Here is a 23,102-nt window from a genome sequence, read left to right as displayed (position 1 = left end):
CACACACACGCACACACGCACGCACGCACGCACACACACGCACGCACACAGGGTTACCCTTAACTGACCTGCAGTAATTTTGCCCAGCAACCATGTCACCTGCATGGGAAAGCTAAACGTCTACACCCCAGACATGCACACACAGAGTTTCCATTTTGTTAAACCAGACTTTGCCATTATTAGAACATTTCAGGAAAAGGACCATTAGAACAGAAATGGCCCAGGCTAGGAATAGCCTGATGCCAGCCATCACATTATCTGTGTGGAATCACCAGATATTAGCTCAACGGGAGCTGTTACAGCTATCAAACTGTACTTTTTGTCCTTAAATGTTCCAGTGTGCCATTGATCTATGGTGAATGATATGAAGTTAAACGAGCCAGTGGAATGGAGCAGTCTTTATGTCTGGAGATGGGTCCGGTGAATGTTTATTGATTGACAGTTAACTCAGGTTAAGGTTACTTCCTGCTCAAATAATTCATCTGATTGGCTTAAAGATAAGACGACAGAATGTGGCAAAGGTCCATTTCAGTCTGGTGGACTATTCAATGGACATTTCTTCTTGTAAAGAATTTGTCAGGAGGTAAGAAATACATGGAGTTAGGGAATGATCCTGTTAGATATATGTGTTACTGGTCATTTTGAAAGTGTTTCATGATGTATTCATACACTGAGATTAAATGAAAGTGAGCAACTAGCTGTGTTATGAATTAGTATGAGTCTAAGAAGTGAACGGAGAGTACACAGAAAAAAATGATGCAAAACAGGGCATAAAAACTGGTGAAATGTCTTTTGTGGAAGAAGAAGGAGATAGCGTTTAATTCAGGTTTGTAGATATATGTAAAAAAAACAAACAAAAAAAAACCCAACAACTACAACTTAATATCGGTGCAACAAGTGTCAATCGCCTTGCAGATTCATAAATGTGCAACATATCCGGGAAAAACATTTGTATGAAAATATCCGATAAAACTGTGCAGCAATGTGATTCTGGCGATATTGTATACTATGTACACAGCGTATGAAACAAAAAGGAAAAAAGACACACACACACACGTTGAAAGAGAAAGTTCTTCTTTCTCTGTGGTTGCATTCCCATGGTAGTTTGCACAAACCCCTCAGGCAAAGCTTTATCCCCGAGCTAACATGCTGGAAAGCCTCTGAGTACCCCAATGATCAAAGTCGCCCATTTGTTTGAACACACTGAGACAGAGTCATTAGAAATGCATATTACAGGACAGCTATTGCATATTAACACAGTCAGGCAGCCAATTAATCATTAGCTCATCAATATCTCATTTGCATGAAATTATTCTCTTTTAAGAGCCTGTGTCTGAGGTGACGGGGTGAGCTCATCGATAATGCTAATGTCCCTGTGGGCTTGGGAGAGGGAAGCGAAGGGGGGGAGGAGACGAGGGAGAGATGGAGAGTGGGAGACCTTGTTCAAATGTATGACTCCCACTTTAAATACCATATGAAGAGAATTAGTATGTACATTAGCAAGATCAGTTTTATATCAGTGGGTTTAGGGAACTTCAGATGTGGTCAGGTGAACATATGCAATCAAGGTATGCCTAACACACATAAATGCACATAAACATACACACAAACACACACACACACACACACACACACACACACACACACACACACACACACACACACTCAAACATGTATGCTATTGGCAAGGCCAGAGAGAGTGGAGTGTCTCAAGGTCGCCTAAGGCTCAGGGCTCTTATAGATTGCGGCTACGGTGTGTATGTGCCCTGACCACACCTCAGTGTGTGTGTTGGAGGGCCGGTAGATGGAAATGGCAGCACTGGGAGTGATTCTGTCACCCTTCCCTAAAGAGGAAGGTGAGATGTGCCACGCTTGTTATCCATCAAGACATTGATTCCTCAGATGCAATATAGGAAAAGGGGCCAAGATAGAAAAGCAACAAGAAAAGACTTCAGAATTGCTTGTTAGCCAATTTGTGTAATGATGAAACAGCATCATAAAGTTCTGTCATATTTAATTAAAGATACGTCTTTGCCCTTGTATACCTGTGATTGAAATAATCTTTGAAGTGAGCCAAATAACCCACTCACGATAGAATTCACTTTCTTTCTACTGATGAAGACTATGGGATACAGATGTGGAAAACATCATGCTGTAAAATTAGTCTCCCACCATCCCACTTCAACAAAAACTCTAATATAACAATTTTAAGAAATAACCATGGTTGTTTAGAGTCACCAATAACTGGTAAAATGACATTTTATTGAATTAACAGCAGAATTACTATGAATTAACTTGCATTCAATTTTTGTTAGAGACACCTTTGACTGATCTAGCAAGTTAAAATGCCTCTGTGTGTAAATCTCCCCTCTCATGTTCCTTCAACAGGCATTTTTCTCCTTGTTTCTCCTTTCCACCCTCATCCCCTCTCCAGCTCGTGGAGGGGATACAGGTACTCTCAGCTGATTACCAAACATGAAAAGGGTTTAAGTTCAAGACTTTTCATTGATTACTGACCCCCCCTCCTCCTTCCGTTCACTCTCTGCCTCTCTTCACATGCTCATTGTCAATCCTGCCACCTCTCCCCTCTCCACCCTTTCCCCTCTTTACCAGCACCAGGACCTGCCCATGTCATCCATGTTAAGAATGGTCAACATATCACAACACTGCAAGTTGTCCAGGTGTGCGTGTGTGTGTGTGTGTGTGTGTGTGTGTGCACACTTCTCTGTCTGTTCGAGTGTTTGTGTTGGAGGATACACTTGAGGTCTAATTAGAACCGTTACAGCTGCAAAGGGAGTGGTATAATGGCACATAATGAAAAATGCCAAATTTCCTCTCCAATAAAAACCAAATTGATTAATGAAAAGCACTTTGAGATAGAAGAGGTAAAGCGTTGTTGGATATAAAAGATGATGTATTAATCCTCTGCCGTTACAGATGGTTCAACCCTCCTGACAACTGCTATTATGTCGAGACACTGTTAGCATGCATAATTATGCTAATTAAGACCTAATTAAGTGCTAATTCTTTAGAGAGTCTCTTTCTTTGGTTGTAATTTAACACGACTCAGCATTTAACACTTCTTAAAGAATTTCACACCCCCTGTGATTCATTTGTAGTCCTTGTTTCGTTTGTTATATGTTGTAGACACATGTAGGCCTCCACACTGGTCAAACAATGATGTAAAAAAAGGCCATGGTTGAGAGAGAAATGGGCCCGGAGCGAGAGAGGAAAAGAAAGAGAGAATTCAGTGCACTATATGGACATACAGATAATGAAAATTCAATTATGATAGGTTGTGTTAGAGCTGAAATATATTAGATAGGTTGCAGTATTTTGACATAGCTAATTAGTGAAAAGTTGCATCACTCAGTGAATTTATATTCTTTTAATGGGGTATGACAGGAGATAAGTGTTAAGATATAGGCTCTTTCACTCTCCATTAATGATCACGATGTGAACCACACACTTTCTATCTCTCGTTTTCTATGGTGTGTTTGTGTTTTCAGTAGTTCATGTGAGAATTGCTTCTCCAGCGGGCTGACAGGACATTGTTATGTTGAGTGACGGACAGTTCAGAAGTTGTTACAGTGTATTGCGTCAGAGCAGGATGAAAATTGTGTGACAGTGATCCAGTACGTGTTCAACAGTGACCCTACATGTACACGAGCTGTGACTCACTCCGTCATTAAAACAAAGCCATTACAAACTTGACATGACATCTGTCACCCCGGCTATCATCACAGGTCAGGACTCTTGACCTCTCCCTGTCATGGTGCATGTAGCGATCAGAAGCAACGCAACTCACTGATTTTCTGCAGAGCCCACGAGCGAAAGCTGTTTCATAATGCTGTCTATTGTAATTGGTGCTGAGGGTATTTTTTTTGTCCAGTTGCTGAAAATTGGCTGCAGTCTGTTTTTCCTCAACATGGAACCATAAGTCTGACAGTCAGGTTTTTAGAGCACTTTTGAAACGTACAAAAAAAATTACAAACTGTTAATGTCATTTGATGAATCGGATCAGTAAAGTACGGGACCATCCACAGAGTTTAGTTGGCCGAATAAATCCCAGGCTGTATCTTTAAATTTGAACTCTCACTGAGACCAAATGTTACATAAACCACAGACAGAAAAATGTTGCGAGAACGGGAACAGATGCAATGTAGTGTAGAGATTTTCTACGTTACCTTAAATCAACGATGGCCTGTAGCATTGGAGCAAGAGTATGTGCAGATAATGAAGTGTGGCACTAAGTAACTGTGGAGTCCCTGCCAAAGCTTAATTAGAGATTCATCCTCTGGTATATATCACTGTTAGTGTGTGTCAACAGGGTGCCATATATCAGCCGTTGGCAGAAAGGGGTTTATGGCTCAAACTCTGTGTGTGTGTGTGTGTGTGTGTGTGTGTGTGTGTGTGTGTGTGTGTGTGTGTGTGTGTGTGCGTGTGTGTGTGCCTAGCCACTTCTAGGCCTGTGAAATTAAACACCAATAATTAATGGGAGGTAGGAAGTTTACCACCTGTTTCAGTCTACCATTAATGGAGATCTTGCAGGAAATCCACTGTGTAGAGCTTTAAGATAAACAAGGGGTCTGAATGTTAACACCCGTTGCACTTCTTCTTCTTTTTTTTATATTCGGATTGTGTGGTCCTGCATTGTCTGTTTGTTCTTAAAGGTCCCACACTGTATAAAGTGTGATTTTCAGGTGCTTTTTGATTATAAAGCAGATCAAAGTGGTATATAAATACTGTGAAAATATCAAAGTGTGCATTCCATAGAGAAATGCACACAATCAAAAACTTTGATGTGCCATTTTAGTATGTGTTGATGTCAGACACACAAACAGTTGTGCTATTCACGTTTACCAGTGAGTTTTACCAAGGTACAGGAGCAGAATAATGCATTACCTGTGGTTGGTCTGGCAGTGGATCACTCAGCAAACAGTCAGCCAATCAGAAGAGACACTCAGTGACTGACACAAAAGACTTGTTCGTGTTTAAGCTGCAGAGAGAAGCACGAGAGAGAAGATGTAAAATTACTGGAATGATTTTTAGTATCAGGAATGTATGGGACATTTAAATATGCCTGATTAATTATGAGAAAATCTTTCAATAATAATATAGTACAGTAATGAAATGATTTACATAAACACAACAAGAATAAACTGAAAATAAAAATGGAATTTTAAAAGATCCACTCAAACAGCACAAAAAAAACTACACTTCAAATTAAACACAATAAATAAATAAACCCCCACTATGAAGTCAGTGAGCACTATTTAGTTTCATTAAATGAACAACGACCATTCAGATGCATTGCCTTTCGATCAGTGAATCCATTTTTGTACACAAATTATTCTAAATGGAGCACAGTAGTGTTTCCCTGTAAAACATGGCACCTGCAGCTCCGGTCCATTCAACCCACGGTGACATGAATGTACTGAGTCTGACACATGAAATTGAATTTGTCTCTGATTGTTTTTTAAAAACCAGAATATGAACAATATATTTTAAAACACACAGAATCAGGAGATGCAGTATGTGGCGGGAAGTGTCATTGTTATATAGTTAAACCACGAGACAACCATTTCACTATCATGTTTTTGTTTGTTTTTACGATGAGTACATTAATGGACACTATAGGATTCAAAGGTCTAATGAAAAAGTCCATTCTCTGTTCAATATAATGGGAATATCTGAATTTATGGATCCTCCCTCCTATTCTCGCTCTCTGCTCTTCTGTGTTTGAAGGAGTTCACATGCATGTAATGCGTTAATGTGTGTGTGTGTATGAGAGGTGATTTGTGCCATGTCGCCCATACACATGCGGAGACCACAGACAATTCCCTTTATTAGTACACATAGTTTATGGTCTCATTTCAATTCAAACAGCATAATATAAATTATAAATAATGATTCACATAATAAATAATGTAATTTAACTATGTGAACCAAAGAGGTTGTAAATGTGGCATAATTAACAATACAAACATAGACACTTAAACTCTGTCAGCCTTCACATTTGAAACATGCACGTGAATCCATGTGATAGGTTTAAACACTTACAATAAATGCACAGGTTTTCTAAATACAATTAAAGGGGCGTATATTCGCCTGAATGCAAGATGGTTACATGGCACATATCACCCCTCACCTCACAGTTTTTGTCCACCTGTGTTCCCATACTGTATGTTTGTATATATATGTGAGCATGAGGAGAGGGCCCCTGAGGTTTGATTATGAACTGGTGACCATAGTGCCCAGAATATTTGGTGGAGGAGGAAGCACACATACGCTGGTCCAGTGACACAGTAACACAGCCCCTGGGACTTGAGCTTGTACAAGCTTTATGATGTTGCTGGCTGAGGCTGGAGCAGGACACACACACACACACACACACACACACACACACACACACACACACACACACACACACACACGATAATGATAAGGTCCCACTGCAGACAGCTGCACACTTCTCAGACAACATTGAGGGCTTGTAAGGGGCTGTCAACTGTGGGCTCCTCCACTCCAGGGGCTGTGAACTTTTATTTCAACTGTGACCAAAGAAAATATTTGGATTGTGTGTGCGTGTGTGTGTGTGTGTGTGTGTGTGTAGACAATTCTTCCATATTGTACTGAGTCTATGAGACGATTCACTGCAAATGCACTCTCCATTACCTTTTGTAATATCCTTTTTTCAGTGGCACTCTTTTTCTCACCTTTTTTAAGGCAAACAACATACACGGACGGACACAGAAACACACCAGAAAAACAGAAAAGCTTCTCGATAGTTTACACAACAGGTTGAGGTGAGGTGAGGTGAGGTGAGCAGAAAGCCAGAGACGCAGGGATTATACTGAAGGAAAAGTAGAAGTGAGAATAGTGGCGGTGAGAAAACGAAACAGAGATTCACCTCTCTGTATTAGCAACATGTTTCTTGACTGTGTCATTTAATCTGGCTAATTGAATGCTCCAATAATTCTAAAGAGATTATAGTTGGTCAAAGCGTCACACTCAGGTCAGAGGTAAAGCAGGCCAATGATCTATTTGTCAAATACATCAAGCTCTCCTCTAATTTCCTTTGATTGAAATTGATCATTTTGTAAATGCAGGGTCCAGATGGCTGAGAAGATTTATTCCCTTTGTGTTGGGGGAGGCTGAGCTAATATTATGCAAAGCAAGTGCAGATAACTCTGGATTAACTAAAGATCCATGTGAAGAAAGCTGGTTTTAAAGGTTTTATTTAAGCCTCATCTGTACTGATAAATCACTGATAGCTTTGCATTATCTAACGAGCAGATGGATTTCATTAGATTTCACTGTGCCACTTTCTCCTGAACACCAGGGCAAAAAACAAACAAACAAAAACATATATTCACAAATTAAAGGTTTGGGATGCAGTGGGCAGAAGGTGAAATCTGTATCTATATATTTAAATCTATATACATTAATGAAAAATTCAGCAACAATGTTTCCATTGTAGAAATAACATCACAGATGTGTTTGTCTGCTGGAGGAATCAGAAATTTAGATCAAATTTAATACAACAAGCAGATTGCATGATTCCCTTTGTAACATCTCCAATTAATTATTTGCTTCGTGCTTGAATTACAGATACACTGAAGTGTTTTAATTTAGCAGCTGGAAATTTGAGCTGTTTCTAAAACCTTTGCATGATGATGTTTAAAAATATCACCCCTTTATTCAGTCATATTCATTTTCTCTCTACAAGTGACTTGGGAATACATTTTACAAGTGAACAGGTTTAAGAACATAAGCTTCCCTAGCCACAGCACATGAAACCCAGCAATTGGCATTTTTCAAGTGTCTGATGATTAATCATTGATAAACCATCTGAGAGCACAGAGCTGGTTCCGGTCAATGTTGCACAAGCATGCACACGCACAGGAGACGTCAGTGAGATGATCCAGGGAGACAGAGATGGAGAGTCGGGGTAAGAGAGGTGACATTTTTGAACTGCAGAAATTTTGAGATTGACTTGTCATTTCAGATGGTTTGTGTACGGCTCTATAATAGTGCAGCTCTGAACTGCTGAAGTGCATTTCTCTTCTGACATTCCACAATATGAGTAGGAGGGTCCAGATTATTCCAAAGTCATTCCAAGTTTACCAAAGCAGGTTGTTTCTCCCCTAAAAAGTCACAGTCTATGTTACTCAACATGATCCCAACTCAGCATTTCGGAGAGTTTTCTGTCAGCCTTGCAAAATAAACAGCTCTCTCTAATGCCCCCTCCTTTCGCCCCCTCCCCTCTTCCCGTTCTGTCTCTCTCTCTCTCTCCCTGTCACAGTTGCTCATTCGCAGGTTGATGGGAGGCTTCAGAAGGGATGAGTAAGAGGCATTTGAGACAAGTGTGTGAGAGACACAGCGTGATATCTGTGGCGAGGGACGTCTCTCTCAGAGCCTGTCTCTGGTCATATCCACAACCGGGAGACAACAGATGATGCAGAAGAAAGGATAACCCGGGCAAACACCCAGGGGCAGGATGGTGGCGTTGGAGAGGTTACCATAGAGGAGGAGTACACAGGGGCGGAGGGGTCATGAGGCTGTATGTACTGTAAGCTGGCTCTCCTGCTCATGTCCCATCATTTAAAACATGTTTTTGTCTGCCTGATGCCCCCCTCCCCCTCCCCTCCTCTCCCTTTACTCACCATTCTCCTCCTCCCCAATCCTTCTCTACATGTAGAGCCTTGTCAAATAGATCTGCAATGACAGGCCCGAGCTGCATGCATACACTCTGACCGACTGCTCTTTTTGACTTTGTGTATGTGTTTGTGTGCGCAAACATTCGTGTGCAAAGAGAGGAGGGGGGGGAGTAAGTCTGTTTCCCTGGCGTCTGAAGGGTCTGATTTTTGTGGCAGGGCTGTCAGATCTCCGTTCCCTCCACGCCAGATCAATGCCAGCACCAAGCAAGTGGCAGCGCCTGATGAGAGCCACCGGTCCCTCTGACGGGTGCCCGCTACGACAGGGAATATGTTCTTCCAAATAGCAAGCTGGTAGCAACTAAGTGACGCACACACAGAGTGGCACTACAGAGGGAAATTGGTTCCCTCATTGCCCAGGAACGCTTTTTGTTGAAAGTAGTGGCAATAAAAAGAAAGCAGGGGCCTTAAGGTCTGGACACAGAAACTATTTACACTTGTTGATTATTTATCTTCCAGAAAAAGAAGTGAAAATGTCTATAACAATAATTACCGTTTATTCATTATGAGGACTTTTTTTTTTTGCCATTAAACTTAATGTTTTTTCCTTTTAATAATTCCATAAACAAATATGGAATAAAAAGTCACTTAGCTAATTATCTTTTATTTATTTGTTTTATATAAATTCAAGCACAAGTTTGAGATAAAATTTTGGTTGTTTGGTTACATTTAATACGCTTCTCAATATGCCATTTGTGAAAATAGTATTTAATGATTCATAAAACACAGTTGTAATTCTCTGAGTAATAAAACTCTTCTTACCTGTGATGCACTTAAATGAAGAAGAGTGAACTCCTGGCCTAGACGTCTGTCGGGGGATGAATTTGACTGATCGATATCAGCTCCTGTTGCAAAACATGGCCGACCACTGAATCCTAAGCAAAAACACAGGAATCCTACAAACCACACAGCACATGCACTGATCCCAGCTCAGTTTTCTATTCCCTCAGTGTGTTTAACATGAAAATATCCTCGTGCACACACATTCAGCTGCAGTGGTCTGTAATACTTTCTATCTAAATGTAGTTCAGTCTGATGGGATGAACTCAGTGTGATATATCTCACCAAACACATTCTTCACCAAAAAGCCAGATGAAGAAGACAGGGTAAAGGGACAGCAACAGAGTGAGGCATTTAATGCACAGCACCAAAGCCATAACACTAAGTAGATGCTGCCCACTTAAATCTTTACATTCTTCATTCACTTTAGCTCACCAAACACGACAGTCCCCATAGGCGAGTAATGAATAATCATTAGCAAAAGGTCCACAAATTATTGATGTAAAATAAGCAATGATTCTTTTTTTTGTTTCGCAATTTATTGCCATTAACAAGTAACTTGCAATCCAATAAATGTCAGCATGGCTTTCAGTTAATTAAAGGGAAAGATATTATACAGTAATGCAGGGTGGCGTTTATATCTCGATTTCCACAGACTGCAATTTACTGCTGAGCCTTTATTTGAAGGGACCCACAAATAATGGCTATTAAGCCGTCAGGGGATGGACAGGGGATCACATTAATGAAATTAGATAAGGTGGAATGGTGATCTACACAGCCTGGACTCTGGAGACACACACAGACCTGGACTGCACACCACACGCAAGCATGACATATTAGGACCGCATGCTGTTTAGCTTCCTATTCCCACCTCCTTTTATTTCCCCAGACCTGCTTGGCTTGTGTTTTCATTTTCTCGTCTTTCTTGCCTTCACCTCTTCTGCACTTTGTCCAAGCACCAACCACGGCCGAGTTAGGTGTTCAACATGAGGACCTGTCAGCTCGTCAGGGAAAGTTTCCCTGTTTGTCCTGAGCACTGTAGGCAGCCAGTCAGTCCATCAGCTCCGCCATCAACACTGCCAACACACACACACACACACACACGCACACAGACAATGACACACGTGTCCACATCTCCCCCACTAACAGGGAGGTGTCACTCGGGGAGGCAGCTGCAGTCGCTGGTATGACGGCTCTCCACAAATCAGAGACCCTCGTCCCTGTCAACAGCAACCTGGCCCTGAGGCTACCCCTGTCACACAGCGTACACCCCCCCCCCCCCCCTGAACACACACACATACACACACACACGCGCACCCACACCGACCACGGGGATGGGGGAGGAGGTGGCCGTGCTCTATCTGGAGAGCTGTACTCCACTGGATTGGAGGAGCAGGGTGATGGAGAAGAGAGAACGAGATGGGGGTGAGGGGGTGAGGGGGGTACAGGGAGGGGTGAAGATGTGTGTTTTAGTTAGAACAGCACTCCTGATATCCGTCCTGACAGAGAGGCCCAATTATTAGCTGTGACAGTTTAGGGAAATTGGGCGTCGAGTGTGATGGGACAGATAGGGGAACTGATAATTGTTCGTAGAAGTCAGGTATGAATCCAGCTGTGGGATTCCACCATACTTCACTTTCATGTGCAAAAATGCAAACAGGAATATTTCAAGAATCACCATTAAGATATTAAGTGAATCGCTTTCCCTATAACTACCTCTGCTGCCCTCACCCCCAGAAAAAAACTCTTAAATTTCCCTTTTTTCTGCCTTTGTGCTCATCATCTCACTCCTTCTCTCTTTCTCTTTGTGTGTGTGTGTGTATATGAATGACTTGGTCTGTATTTGTGCTGGCAGCAAACATAAGAGGCCCTCTGTGCAATCGGACAAGGTGCCGATACCTCAGTCATGTGACAGTGACTTCCTGTCTGTATGTCAGACAGCAACTGAAGGCTTGTCAATACGAGCTCGTGCTCACATCCTTTCCCATCTCCTCAAACACAAACTCACTCGGCCGGTGGAGAAGTGTGTGAAAACCTTCCTTCTTTTGTCTCTTCACGCAGAAACGTCAAGCTTCTCCTGTAGGAAGGAATGGAAACTTTACACTGTGACAAAAACTGGTTTTAAACACAAACTGTAATAATCCAGTTACTTAAAATGAGGCTTTGAGGAGACAAGGTTAGAAGTTAATTTTGTTTTAGTGTGACGGATCATCATAAACCAAAATACTTCACTTAAAACAATTAACTTTAATCATAATATATGTTTCTGTTGTTGTTGTTTTATTTTTCCAAATGATTTGTTTAATGGGACTCAGCAGTCATCTCCATCTATCCCGTCTCCAACTCTTCATCCAGTTTTGCCTTTTGGCTTCATGGTCTGTTAAACTTAGACAGAACATAGAGGCTATTTCAAAGGACAACACTGCCCCCCTATGGCTGGATATAGCTATTAAAATGTGACATCACCACTGGCTTTCTATGGTATATATTTGATGGGAGTCATCCAAAAGAAGATGTAAAATGCTCCTTCTGACCAGCTGTAACTGTGCAAATATTTCCATCAGTTATTACAGACAGAAAGTTGAAGAATATACAATTTTGCCATTCAATGCAGCTCTCACTCAAACACAGATGTTAGATCAGTAATCCAGCTAAATCTCAGTCTATGCCCGCAGCATCACATGTGTCTGCTTGGACTGATAGATGCCCATTGCTGTGACTACAACTCATCTAGTCTCTGCTTAACATTTGTCATTGATCGCAGCCAAACCCCCATTGGCAGGTCTAATTCATTTACGAACTTGTCATTCCACATCATTGATTAAGTTGTCCTTCATCCCAGCTTTAATTACATACAAAGATAAAAGATTTTCTCATTAATGTGTTTAATCTAATGAAAGGCCTTGTGCTACAGCAGGGGCTGGTTCAGAGGTCCAGACTATTGACCTTGGAGGGCACAGCTAGCGGATGAATGTTTTTAATTAGACAGAGCAAACGGCTTTGGGAGGGAGAGCCTTAACTTGTCTTTTAGGGCTAGAGGGTGGGACAGGTTGGCACAGAGCACTTTAATAGATCTCAGCAGGTCACTGTCTCACCTCTATTGACTTCAGCTCAAGACTTATCACTGTTAGTGCATGACAAAAATATCTGTCTTGAACAGATATTTAATTTAACATTCAGTTATAAACATTATGTTGCTGGTGTGGAGGGGGGCAGAGAGACACACGGCACAAAAACATATATTTGCAAATAAAACATATACCATAGACATTAAGACGAAAAGAACTTTTTTAACTTCTTTTTTTCTTTACTTTCTCCCAGGTCATGTAAGTCTCAGGGTGTTTTATGCCACCTAGCTACTCCAAACAATACAATCCAGAATATATGTATAGAAAAATGTATGTTTTATGCATGTGTGGTTTTCTCTTTTGAATGAAATAAATATATTTTCATTAATTTTAACAGCATTTACAGTGGTATGACAATAGCCAATTAAATTATTATTATTTCTAGGAAATTTTCAGCTGTTTATGTTTGTTGATCAGAAAGACTTTGGCACCATGTCATGAAAAAGTTTTCAGTGAGAAAAACTAGATTAAGATGTAGAAACACAGTATTATTGTACGGGTGTCATGGTGAACAATATAGACGACAACCCAGATATCTACAAAATTAAATACTGTTCTGTTGATGATACATTTGATTATAATTAGATGTGAGGCTTTGTGGATTTTTTTTGTCAGTTTGGCTGACTCGCTGGTTTTGTTCAAGCATAATTGTTCTTTTTTTATATTTACTACTAATTTGTGTATATAAATAAAAAAACAAACAAACATATTTTGATATGATGATGGTGTATAATTGCACTATATCTTGCACCTAAAACCTGTTTTAGAAGATATAAACAGATGTTATGAAAAACTATCACCTCGCTATGAATTCTTCCATTTTACAAAGCATTTTATAACATAACAGATGTAGAAACAGAGTTCATGGTTAGAGGGGAGGAGCGGAGAGGAGAGTCTTATTAAACAGCCTGCTAAACTCCATGCCAGTGATAAGTGAGCAACTTAAGAAGCAGTAGTGAGTCAGAGCAGAATAGTTATGATTTCAGGTGGTGGAGATATTCCTACTTGACTGAGATGGGAAAGAAAGATTTTGCACAATGATTCAATGACTGAAGCCTAAAAATACAGACATCAAAGAAGGAGAGGCGCTACCTGTTCAACTGGTGACCTGTGCTCATTTCAGAGATCTGTTCAGTGAATGAACGCCTGTTTTAACACTTTAAATACTGAGTGGTTCATCGATCGTCACCAGTCTCAGACTGAACAGATGCAACTGACAGTCTCCGCCACTGGAGGACACTGCTGCTTCATACTGAACACTGTGGAAACTGTGTAGGATCTTTATTTCGACTGTTTCCACTGTGTGTCATTTAAATTTACAATAACAACATTTTATGAATGAATTCAATTTGATCATGAAATTGAGAGGGGGCTTTAATACTCATTATATATATATTGCCTTGTTTCTCTACAAATGAAAGGGCTTCATGTAAAAAAACATCCATGTCAGCCTTGCCAGACTAATGTGTGACTGTCTTTATTGGCGCTTCGACAGGAGCAGGACATTATTATCAACATACTCTCTTTAATCTCAAATAAAATATTTTTTATAGGTGATATGGTTTTGAGTCCTTTCTGATCACCTGGAGCAAAATATATAAAAAATAAAAAGTCAAAATGTGTTGCCAGCAAAATAAACTGATAATGATATAGCTTGCCAACAATGTGTTTGCAGTCCACTATTATTTGAAATGTGCCAAAAATCTTAATTTACAAGGCAGCAGACAAAAATAGGCCACTCTAGCAGATATCGCACCACGTCATCGCCAAAATTACCACTGCATTGTCAAACCAACACAAAGACAAAAGGCTTGATAATAACACTTTGGAGCAGCTGCCTTCTCACTTCATCATCTGTCTACATGTCTGTGTCCCCTTATGGATGGTAATAGTTTTATATATTTTTCACTTCTAGCTTATGATGGCACCATCCCACTTCTCCCTGATGTACTGTTCACAAAACAGCTCAGTTTTGACAAAGCAAGTTCTTTCCCTGATAAAAGGAAAAGATGAGAGTGATGAAAATGTGAAGATGATAGAGTTGCCTCTTAGAGCTACAACTCTCTGGATTGGTACATCCTCTCACCTTACAGGGCAAATACAAACCCACTGCAATGTGTACTGTTCCACTGCGATGGTAAGAGAGGATACGTCTCTTTCAGGTCCCTGTATTATCAAGCTTTGTAACCTGAAAATCAGAACAGCTACAAATACACAGGACGAAATGTGTCCTTTGTTATTCACAACCCATCGATTTAGAGTAGAGCGACTCACATGTCACAGAGACTTATGGGCACATGTTTACATCCATTATCCATCTGTTCGCAGCTCACACTCACTCGGCTCTATTCAGCATGTAACCATTAGTGGTTCATTTCACCATCAGACTGATGATTCATTGTAAACATTCAGTGTAAACACAAATTATCCACTGCCACTTTCCACTAGGTGGCATTATGCATTCAGCAGGACGTCCTTCTATTTCATTCATACATTGATTCAGCCAGGCCTGTCTGCTTGAAGGTCTCAGCCACATGTCTGGAGTGCTGCATCTTAGCCGACAGCGCCTCGAGAATATCATTCTGGTCCACAGCTGTGGCTGTTCGGTAAATGAACGTCCCCATTGACTCCAGACCTCGCATACCGAGATTTACCCCACAACCTGGAGCATGAGCAGGAGAGAAAACACAGGCATCACACACATATATCTAACATAATCTAATCTCTTTAATGCACAGCACATTTTTATGATAAGAAGCAATGTTCTTCATCTCCCAGACAAATACCAAACTGTAGCCTTGAGGTCACAGTTATGGCCTAAATGAAAAGAGCACAGCAGCACATAAATAAACATCCAGCAACATGGAGACAAAAATCTGATAAGCGTCGGCTGAAAGGCCATTGAGCGAAGTAATGAGTCACACACACACACAAAGGATGCATAAAAATAATTTACACTCTCCTAGCATCTCTTATTCTTTGCATTTCTCTTTCATCAGTGCCCTTTTATAATTTCATGTCTCACCTTCAGCTACTGGTAGCACACACAGGAATCCTCTCATGTATTTTAGGGGCCCCTCCCATTCTTTGAAATACATTATCTGCCAATCCATAGACAAGTACCTGTGTCAAAATTGAGGACCCGTGCTGCCTCCCCCTCCACGGTGACCGCCACGTTGTCCCCTTCGATGTAAGCAGCACTGATGCGTCTGTGTGACAGCTGGATCTCAAAGAGACGGCGGCTACACTGCATGTGGTGCAGCGTCACATCACTGAGCCGAGGCTCTATGTCCGTCTTGTAGGCGTTGAAGGACTGGTGGAAAATGTTCTTCATGATCTGGGTGGCAGAACGGAGATGGTTACAAGACATTTCTCATTGTGTGCATCATTCACTGGCGACTTCGCCATGATGTCACACCACATGATATATAGTACATACATTTACACACATGTATGAAGGCTCTGATAACAACTCTGCAATGGAATGAAATACAGGAAATAATAACAACTGTCACCAAAAGACGACTTGTGAGTTGTCAATCAACAGAAAATGGACTTGAGACAATTCATTTTCAAACAGAAAGCAAATGTTTTTTTGGGTCCAGCTTCTCACCTATTTTACATATGATATTAACTATTTTCTTTTTTTTCCCGTAAAATTTAACTTTTTTTGTACATTAAATAGTTCAAGCTGAAGTGTATATTTTACCATATGCGATGACGCGTGAATGAAGGTTGTCATTTCATGTGGACAATGAATACAGAGGATGAGAGCGCGTCCACTGAATGCTGTGTGCCTCCTTGATTCCACAGTAATTGTGGGTATTGTGAGACGAGCCTCTCACTGGCTGCCTTGCTCTGTCTCTATGCTCAGCTCTGCTCTTCTTCGACCCATACTTGCACAGTCATCTGTTACCAAGTAACAGTGCATCTGAATGGCCACCCACATAGCAACAAGCGTTCCAAGGATGGTCTTGCTACGTACCTGTGTGTGCACCACACTACATGCTGTGGCAGAGCAGTAAAAAAAACAACTGCCCAGTGGTTGTAACTGCACTCGTGGCCTGCTGTTGAGCAGAGGTAGGTGGGGGGATGTGGGGTAGGGGGGAGGGTGGGGGTGATGTTTAACAGCAGTGTACAGATGGCCTCTACACACACACAAATAAACTGGTGAGGTCTACTTTCTCCTCCCCTCTTTGCCCCTTTCTTCCCTATGGCTCATACGCACTCACTCTTGTATAGGTCCAAAGATTTGGACACCCACGCACAAGCACTTATGCATGCACATGCAAACACATACAGACGCTAATGGACTCTCACGATATTGCAGTCAAAGGCCATTTGCTGATTGAGAGGTGAGGAATAAGTTGGTAGGCAAGGCAGCGCTACGCTGTGGCCACTTGCGTAAGCATGGCAATACACATGCATATCCATCACACCCAGGATCGTTATCTACAATGGCGAGAAGCAAACAGAAAGGTCTGAAAATTATTTTTATGAAAAGGGGTACAAGAGGCTCACAGAGGAGTTAGCTGTGTGCCTGAGGAAGCGAACCATCTTGGTTTCAGCGGTGGGGCAGACCAGGGCCATGTAGCGGTTTCTGAAGGTGCCATAGATCTTCAAGTGGAAGCCGGGCTTGGTGGTTGGGTTTCGGTGCTCTCTGAGGGCCTCCACTCCGTAAGCCGACAGGTCAAAGTAGAGGCTGTGGGCACGGATCTCAGGGGTGGGTACCTGAGGTGAAGAGACACAGGGAGGGAAAGGAGAGAGAAAGACAAAGGAGACACTGGATCAAATCATTGCAGATATAATAAGATTTTCAGGGAGCAGCAATGACATTACTGTCACTTTTGATATCATCAGTGAAACATTAACAATATATCTTCTCTGTAAGTCTAATTCATTACATACATGTAACCTATGAAAAGAGAAAATTGCCCAAACGTCATTTCTGCCCGTGAGGCAGTTGTCACTTGAGTGGAGATTAAGAAAAGCTTGATTTTTATTCAGCGGTTCAATCTGGCAGCGACTCCCTGAAGCCAGAATTTATCAATTTTCTTTTCAATGACATAAACCAGCCAAGTGGGATGAAACAGCATTTAGTGCAGCCAAGGGAGATAGCGAGGGAACAGAGCAGCGGCTGGGGAGAGGATGGAAGGGACAGTAGGGCTGGCCAGGTCATATCCTGGGGGGTAAATTCAATCACTACAGGAAACAGCCAGAGAGAAAAGGGGCCAATAAAAGGCAGCCACACAGCCACTAAAGAGTATGTGATATGAATGGTTATGGTGGCATGAAATAGCAAAAGAGACTATGCTTGTGGTTAGTATTAGTCAGATATTAGCCTGGAAGCATTTCACCTTGACCTGTTTATTTGTTTCTCCAAATGAATCTTTTCTGTTTTACAGATTTGTATACATGTTCCTAAGACCAACTACACATAGACATTAAGTCATTCTATATGAATCACACAATACAATCATACAGTGATGGCCTACATCTGGTGATCAGCACAGGATGAAGACCAGGCTGCTGCTGTAAATATCATTTGTCTGTACCTTGACTGCCTCCACCTCAGTGGACCAACAGTGATGTCAGTGTGATGTTTGTTTGTTTGTTCGTCTGTCTGAACAATACTTCTGCCTGAATAAGTACCCGAAGGCTGGTTGGTTGCCTGTGCTGCACCAAACATCACACATTTCTTGGCTCATTTTCTTCTTTTTGAGTCTAAATCTGAAGCTTATATAATATTACACAGCCAAGAATGAAGAATGAATCAAATTATTTTAGGGGTTTTTTTTTTTGATGTGAGTGATTACTCTGTGGAAGTGTTCCATATTTATATTAAGTCTTTTACAGCCTCTCTGGGTAACATCACTGAGTCATCGTTCAAGGAACCATCTGCCTAGATAATGCCAAAGAGACCTTTGGCACACAATGTAAAAAAAAAACTGCAGCCGATGTTTTGATATCTTGATTCATATTCACCTGGCAGGGAGCAGATTATGAGTCTGTCCAGGGGTACGTAATGAATTGAAAGCTTTATCACTTGCTTCCATCACAGGAGCAGCTGCTCTTATCAGATTCAATGAGAAAATCAAAATATTGCCAGCGTGGCCGCTGACGTGATCCAACAGGCTGCCGAAATCTGGCTGTTTACATGAGAGTCAGGCATTATGTTCAGCTGCTGTTGGCCGCTCCACATCACTGTTTGTTCAAATCCACTTTATGAGGTCAAATAAAGTCGCTGTTACTCCAATATCCTGTTCCTACTGTCTTCAGTCTTTACACAAACAGTTGGCTCTTGGCTCTGCATGTGTACATGAGTAAACGCATTTATTAGTGTATGTTTGCATAGGTGTGTGTGTGTGTGTGTGTGTGTGTGTGTGTGCTGACCTGTCTCTGGTCCAGCCTCTCGATAGTTGCATTTGCTCCATAGGCATGGCAGGACTCCACAGTATAATCAGAGCTGATCCCCAGCACTGAACACGACTCGCCACATGATCCATCAGCCACCACAATCACACTTGGCCATTCATTGTGTGGGATGCGGCGCAGGTATTCCTCTGTGAACTAAGAAAAAAACAAAAAACAAGAATTTTCTTTTTCTGTGTCCAGCTAATAAACTTGAAAATACTGATTCTCCACCTCACTGGAGTTGTAGCTGTAGTGTTTACTTCTGAAACACTGAAGAACCTTATATAATGCACATTATCTACGTAGTTATATTCAGTGCTTTTATGTGAACATATGCATATCAGTTAAAATACCTTTCAGAGGTTACTTGAGAGGTAACTAATCATTAACCGCCAACTGATTAATAATTTATAACCATTTAGTTTGGTGCACAATGTTTAACCCAACTAACAGCCTTAAACCCAAGTTTACAAAAGAAAGAAGAACAAATGTTTTATAGAACTCTTACTGTGATTACTTCTATTTCTTACATGTTGTATTATTATAACTTTTACATAACCAAAGGATTTGGTATGTTTTTTCTACCACTGCCCATTAATCTGAGAGACAGGTGGGCTGCACTGTAATATACTCATACCAGCCATTAAAATGGACTCTAGAGGCCATGCTTGTCTTGGCAACGGTACATCTCTGAGAGATTTATTATTATGCCTGTGTATGCATTGCCGTCCCTCAGTCAAACACTAGGTACTTGTCTGTGAACAGGACGAGAAAAACCCCGACAAGGTGGGTTAGGAAAAGACTGACAGGCTGAGGGGAAGAATAAAAAGGCCACACAGGGTCTATAAAAGCTCAGGGCATCAGAGATTTATCTTTAAACCATTTCAACTGAGAAAAATGAAAAAAACAAACCCTTTTGCACATTCTCAATTTTGAAGCACTGAAGGGCTAGAAGGGTAAAAGAAAAAGTCATCAAACACAGTGCCCTGTCTAATCAAGAGGGAATGGAGAAGTTGGCAGTGATTTTAAAGAAAGCCGAAGTTTGTTGTGATCAAAGACCCTCTTGACCTTGTCTTCCATCTTATAAAGTTTGGTGAGTCATTGGATAGGAGGGAGGACAGCTGCAGCAAACAGGAATGACATTGGAGCTGGGGAGGAAAGAAAAGCTCCTGGCCAGAGCACAACAACACACAACTAAGATTATTATGTTTTCTACTGTTTGATGAATGGTAGGAAAAAACATGCAGTTGCAATAAAAGCACAGACCCAATTCAGAGTGACACTTTGATGGAGCTGTAACACAACATGTTGAGGCTCTGGTTTCCAGCCATGACACATACACTAAAAATGTAGTCTTTGTTTCTATGTTAATAGGTTATTGTTTTGTCCTAGGCTGAGGCCAGGGAGTGTTGGAGGGGGGTTGTTTTCATAGTGTGACTGGCCACAGTGAGGGGAATATACTTTATTCATTTGTTTAATAAAACAGGGATAACACTTGTTATTTCATCATTATACTCGGATCAAAATTACATGATATTGTGATATAAAATCAGGCACCAAAACAACATTTCATTTAATATCCATTTGGCTTGGGGATCCCCTTTTTAAAAAAAACCCATCAAGAATCCCTTGCCGAAAGTGAAAATCAAATAGGTTTTGAACCCAAATTGGATTACACCCTAAAATCCTCTTCATCTTAATGCTATAACATGCTTGGCTTGGCATTTATTTACTTTAATTCTGTCTTTTACTACCCACTGACCTAAAAACTGTAGGTTTGAGGTCAGCTTACATAACAGGTTATTTCACCCAATGAGCCTGCTTTCAGTCTGATATTATGCCATGTGAGAGAAATCTTACAATAGCAGGAAATAGAAATTCAGAAAAGTCACATGTTGGATGGATTGCTCCTGAAGTATAAACTGAAAACAAAGAAAGAAAGATGAATAAAAGTCTGGTAAGATAAATGTTTACTCTATGTCTCAGGCTGCTTTAAAAGCTATGTGGTTCATGTTGAATCCAGAGGAGACTGGGACCTTTGATCAGATGCAGGAACAGAAATCTCTGTCACCATCACTGCTGACAGCTGTCAGAACATCTGCAGCAAACCAGCCTCTTTTCTGTGACCGCTGGGTCTGGTTTTGATCATAGACTGTATATAAATTGACAGATTATAAAAGGACAGGGATTAGCCTACAAGATGAGGCAGAGTGAGTCTCTCCTCTCTACAAAGTCATCACACATTATTTCCAGATCAGTGGCTGTCTATGTATTATTGATATAGCTTTGCATAACAGAAATTAGTTGTGTATGGGATTTACACCCTGTTTGTTTTATTGTGAGTATTGTGCCCTACAGCTACAGTACTTCTCAATAACTGACTGTTGAAACATTAAAGTGCCAGTGCAACACATAACATTAGATGATAATGCTGTACCTTGGTTCCCAGCTGCACCTTGACTTCCACCTTCTGTTTCTTCTGCTCCAGGATGCTCAGCAGGTACTCCTGAAACACGCCTATCCTGGTGAAGAAATGCTCGTTGTGCCAGCAGCCCTCCATGTTATCAAAGTCCACCCCGAGTCCGAGCAGAAACTTCACACTGCGGGGATCCAGGGCGATCTGCTGGGGCCGGCAGAGCAGCGCGGTCCGATACCTCTCATCCAGCACGGTGAGTTTCAGGACCTTCCCGGAGCGGACAGCGACCAGCGCGGCCGTCAGCCCCACGGGTCCCGAACCCACGATGAGCACGGAGATCCTGGCCCGCCACTGTCTGATGCCGTCCAGGCTGACTTTCACCACCACGTAGACGGTGACTGCCACCAAAGTGCTCAGAGCAGTGTCATAGGCGAGAGCGCGGTACTTTTCCTCCGCGTTTTCCGCGATGCCGCCAACTCCAGCAGCGTCTTCTGCCGCCGGCAGCCCGTCCATAGCTGGAGCAGAAACTACGCTGTCACTGTGCCACCACGAGACGTTGGCCGACTGCACTCTCTCGCCCCTGTCTGTCAACCAGCCGAGCGTCCCTTCGTCTCATCTATGCGTCCACTGAAAGAACAGTAGGATTCACATCCATCCACGCACACACACACAGCTGCGACTGGCCACATGCGTCCTCTGCGCTCCCTGCGCGCTGCAAGTTGAGTTGTTGCAGCAGCACACTGGACCCTCTCTCTCTACTCCCCCCACCCCCTCCCTCTCTCTTTCTCTCTTTCTCTCTTTCTCTCTCACTCTCCCTACTCAGGCCTGAAGGTGAGCTTTATATGGAAAGCCAGGTAGCTCAAACAGCTATTCAACATAAACATAAAGGTCTTAATCATTCCTATTTAGTCACAAGATTTCATGGGCATCTTTTCTTAAATCCACTAAAAAAGAAAAAGAGTTTAACAGCAAACTGCAGAGGGCGGACACTGGGCTTTGGTTTTACTCTGAGAAACTATTGATTTACTGTTGCTAAAACAAGAGAGGTCGATTCTCCCTCTCCTTGAGCCAGCGCAACAGAGAACCCTACACCGTATTAGGCTACTGCTTTTTTCTCCACCTACAATGTTAAGTTTGGGATTGGATGACAAGATTTTGACTAATCTGATTCACTGTAAATTAACAGAGTCACTTTAAAGTTGCCGGTAAAGGATTAAGAAATAAAAAAGGCCACAGATCAGGAGACGGTGAATGTTTCTGCCTGTAGGAGGCCTCACATTCAGCTCTCCTTTACCCCCTGCCTTGCATTTCTGTTTCAATTGAGTGTATCCATTACAGGACAGTTTCCTTTTCCCCTTGTTTCTTTGCCCTCATCTCCTCTGAAAGAAGGGGAAGCAGTGACCAAGGAAGACATTTCACTCCTCAGAGGATGAGGCCAATTTGTATGAAAAGTATAGCAGAACAGAGATGACGATGCACTATTGTTCACTTTTTTCACATTTATTATGTTACGTATCTGTTCATAACTTACTTTTGCACTACGATGGATGATGGACCTTGCCAAACTTCTTCCAACCCAGGTGTTATGGACTCTTTTTACACATATCTCGCAAAGGAACAGCAAATAAAGCAGCTGAAAAAATA

General features: G+C 41.7%; 1 protein-coding gene across 1 annotated transcript; it reads right to left on the bottom strand.

Moving 5' to 3' along the window:
- Positions 1 to 14,089: 14,089 nt before the first annotated feature.
- LOC146985960 (uncharacterized) lies at positions 14,090 to 22,206 on the bottom strand. Its single transcript, XM_085779458.1, has 5 exons — positions 21,480 to 22,206; positions 19,022 to 19,198; positions 17,150 to 17,359; positions 15,752 to 15,965; positions 14,090 to 15,290 (listed from the first exon to the last, which is right to left on the bottom strand). The coding sequence occupies exons 1-5, from the start codon at positions 21,969 to 21,971 to the stop codon at positions 15,112 to 15,114; spliced, it is 1,272 nt and encodes a 423-aa protein (XP_085635584.1). The 5' UTR covers positions 21,972 to 22,206; the 3' UTR covers positions 14,090 to 15,111.
- Between the last annotated feature and the right edge of the window lie 896 nt (positions 22,207 to 23,102).

This window comes from Trachurus japonicus, chromosome 6 (assembly GCF_045865225.1).
Source record: "Trachurus japonicus isolate A0001 chromosome 6, Traja_1.0".
Lineage (NCBI taxonomy): Eukaryota > Metazoa > Chordata > Actinopteri > Carangiformes > Carangidae > Trachurus > Trachurus japonicus.
Note: the sequence above shows the minus strand (reverse complement) of the source record. Positions and strands in the feature narration are given on the sequence as shown.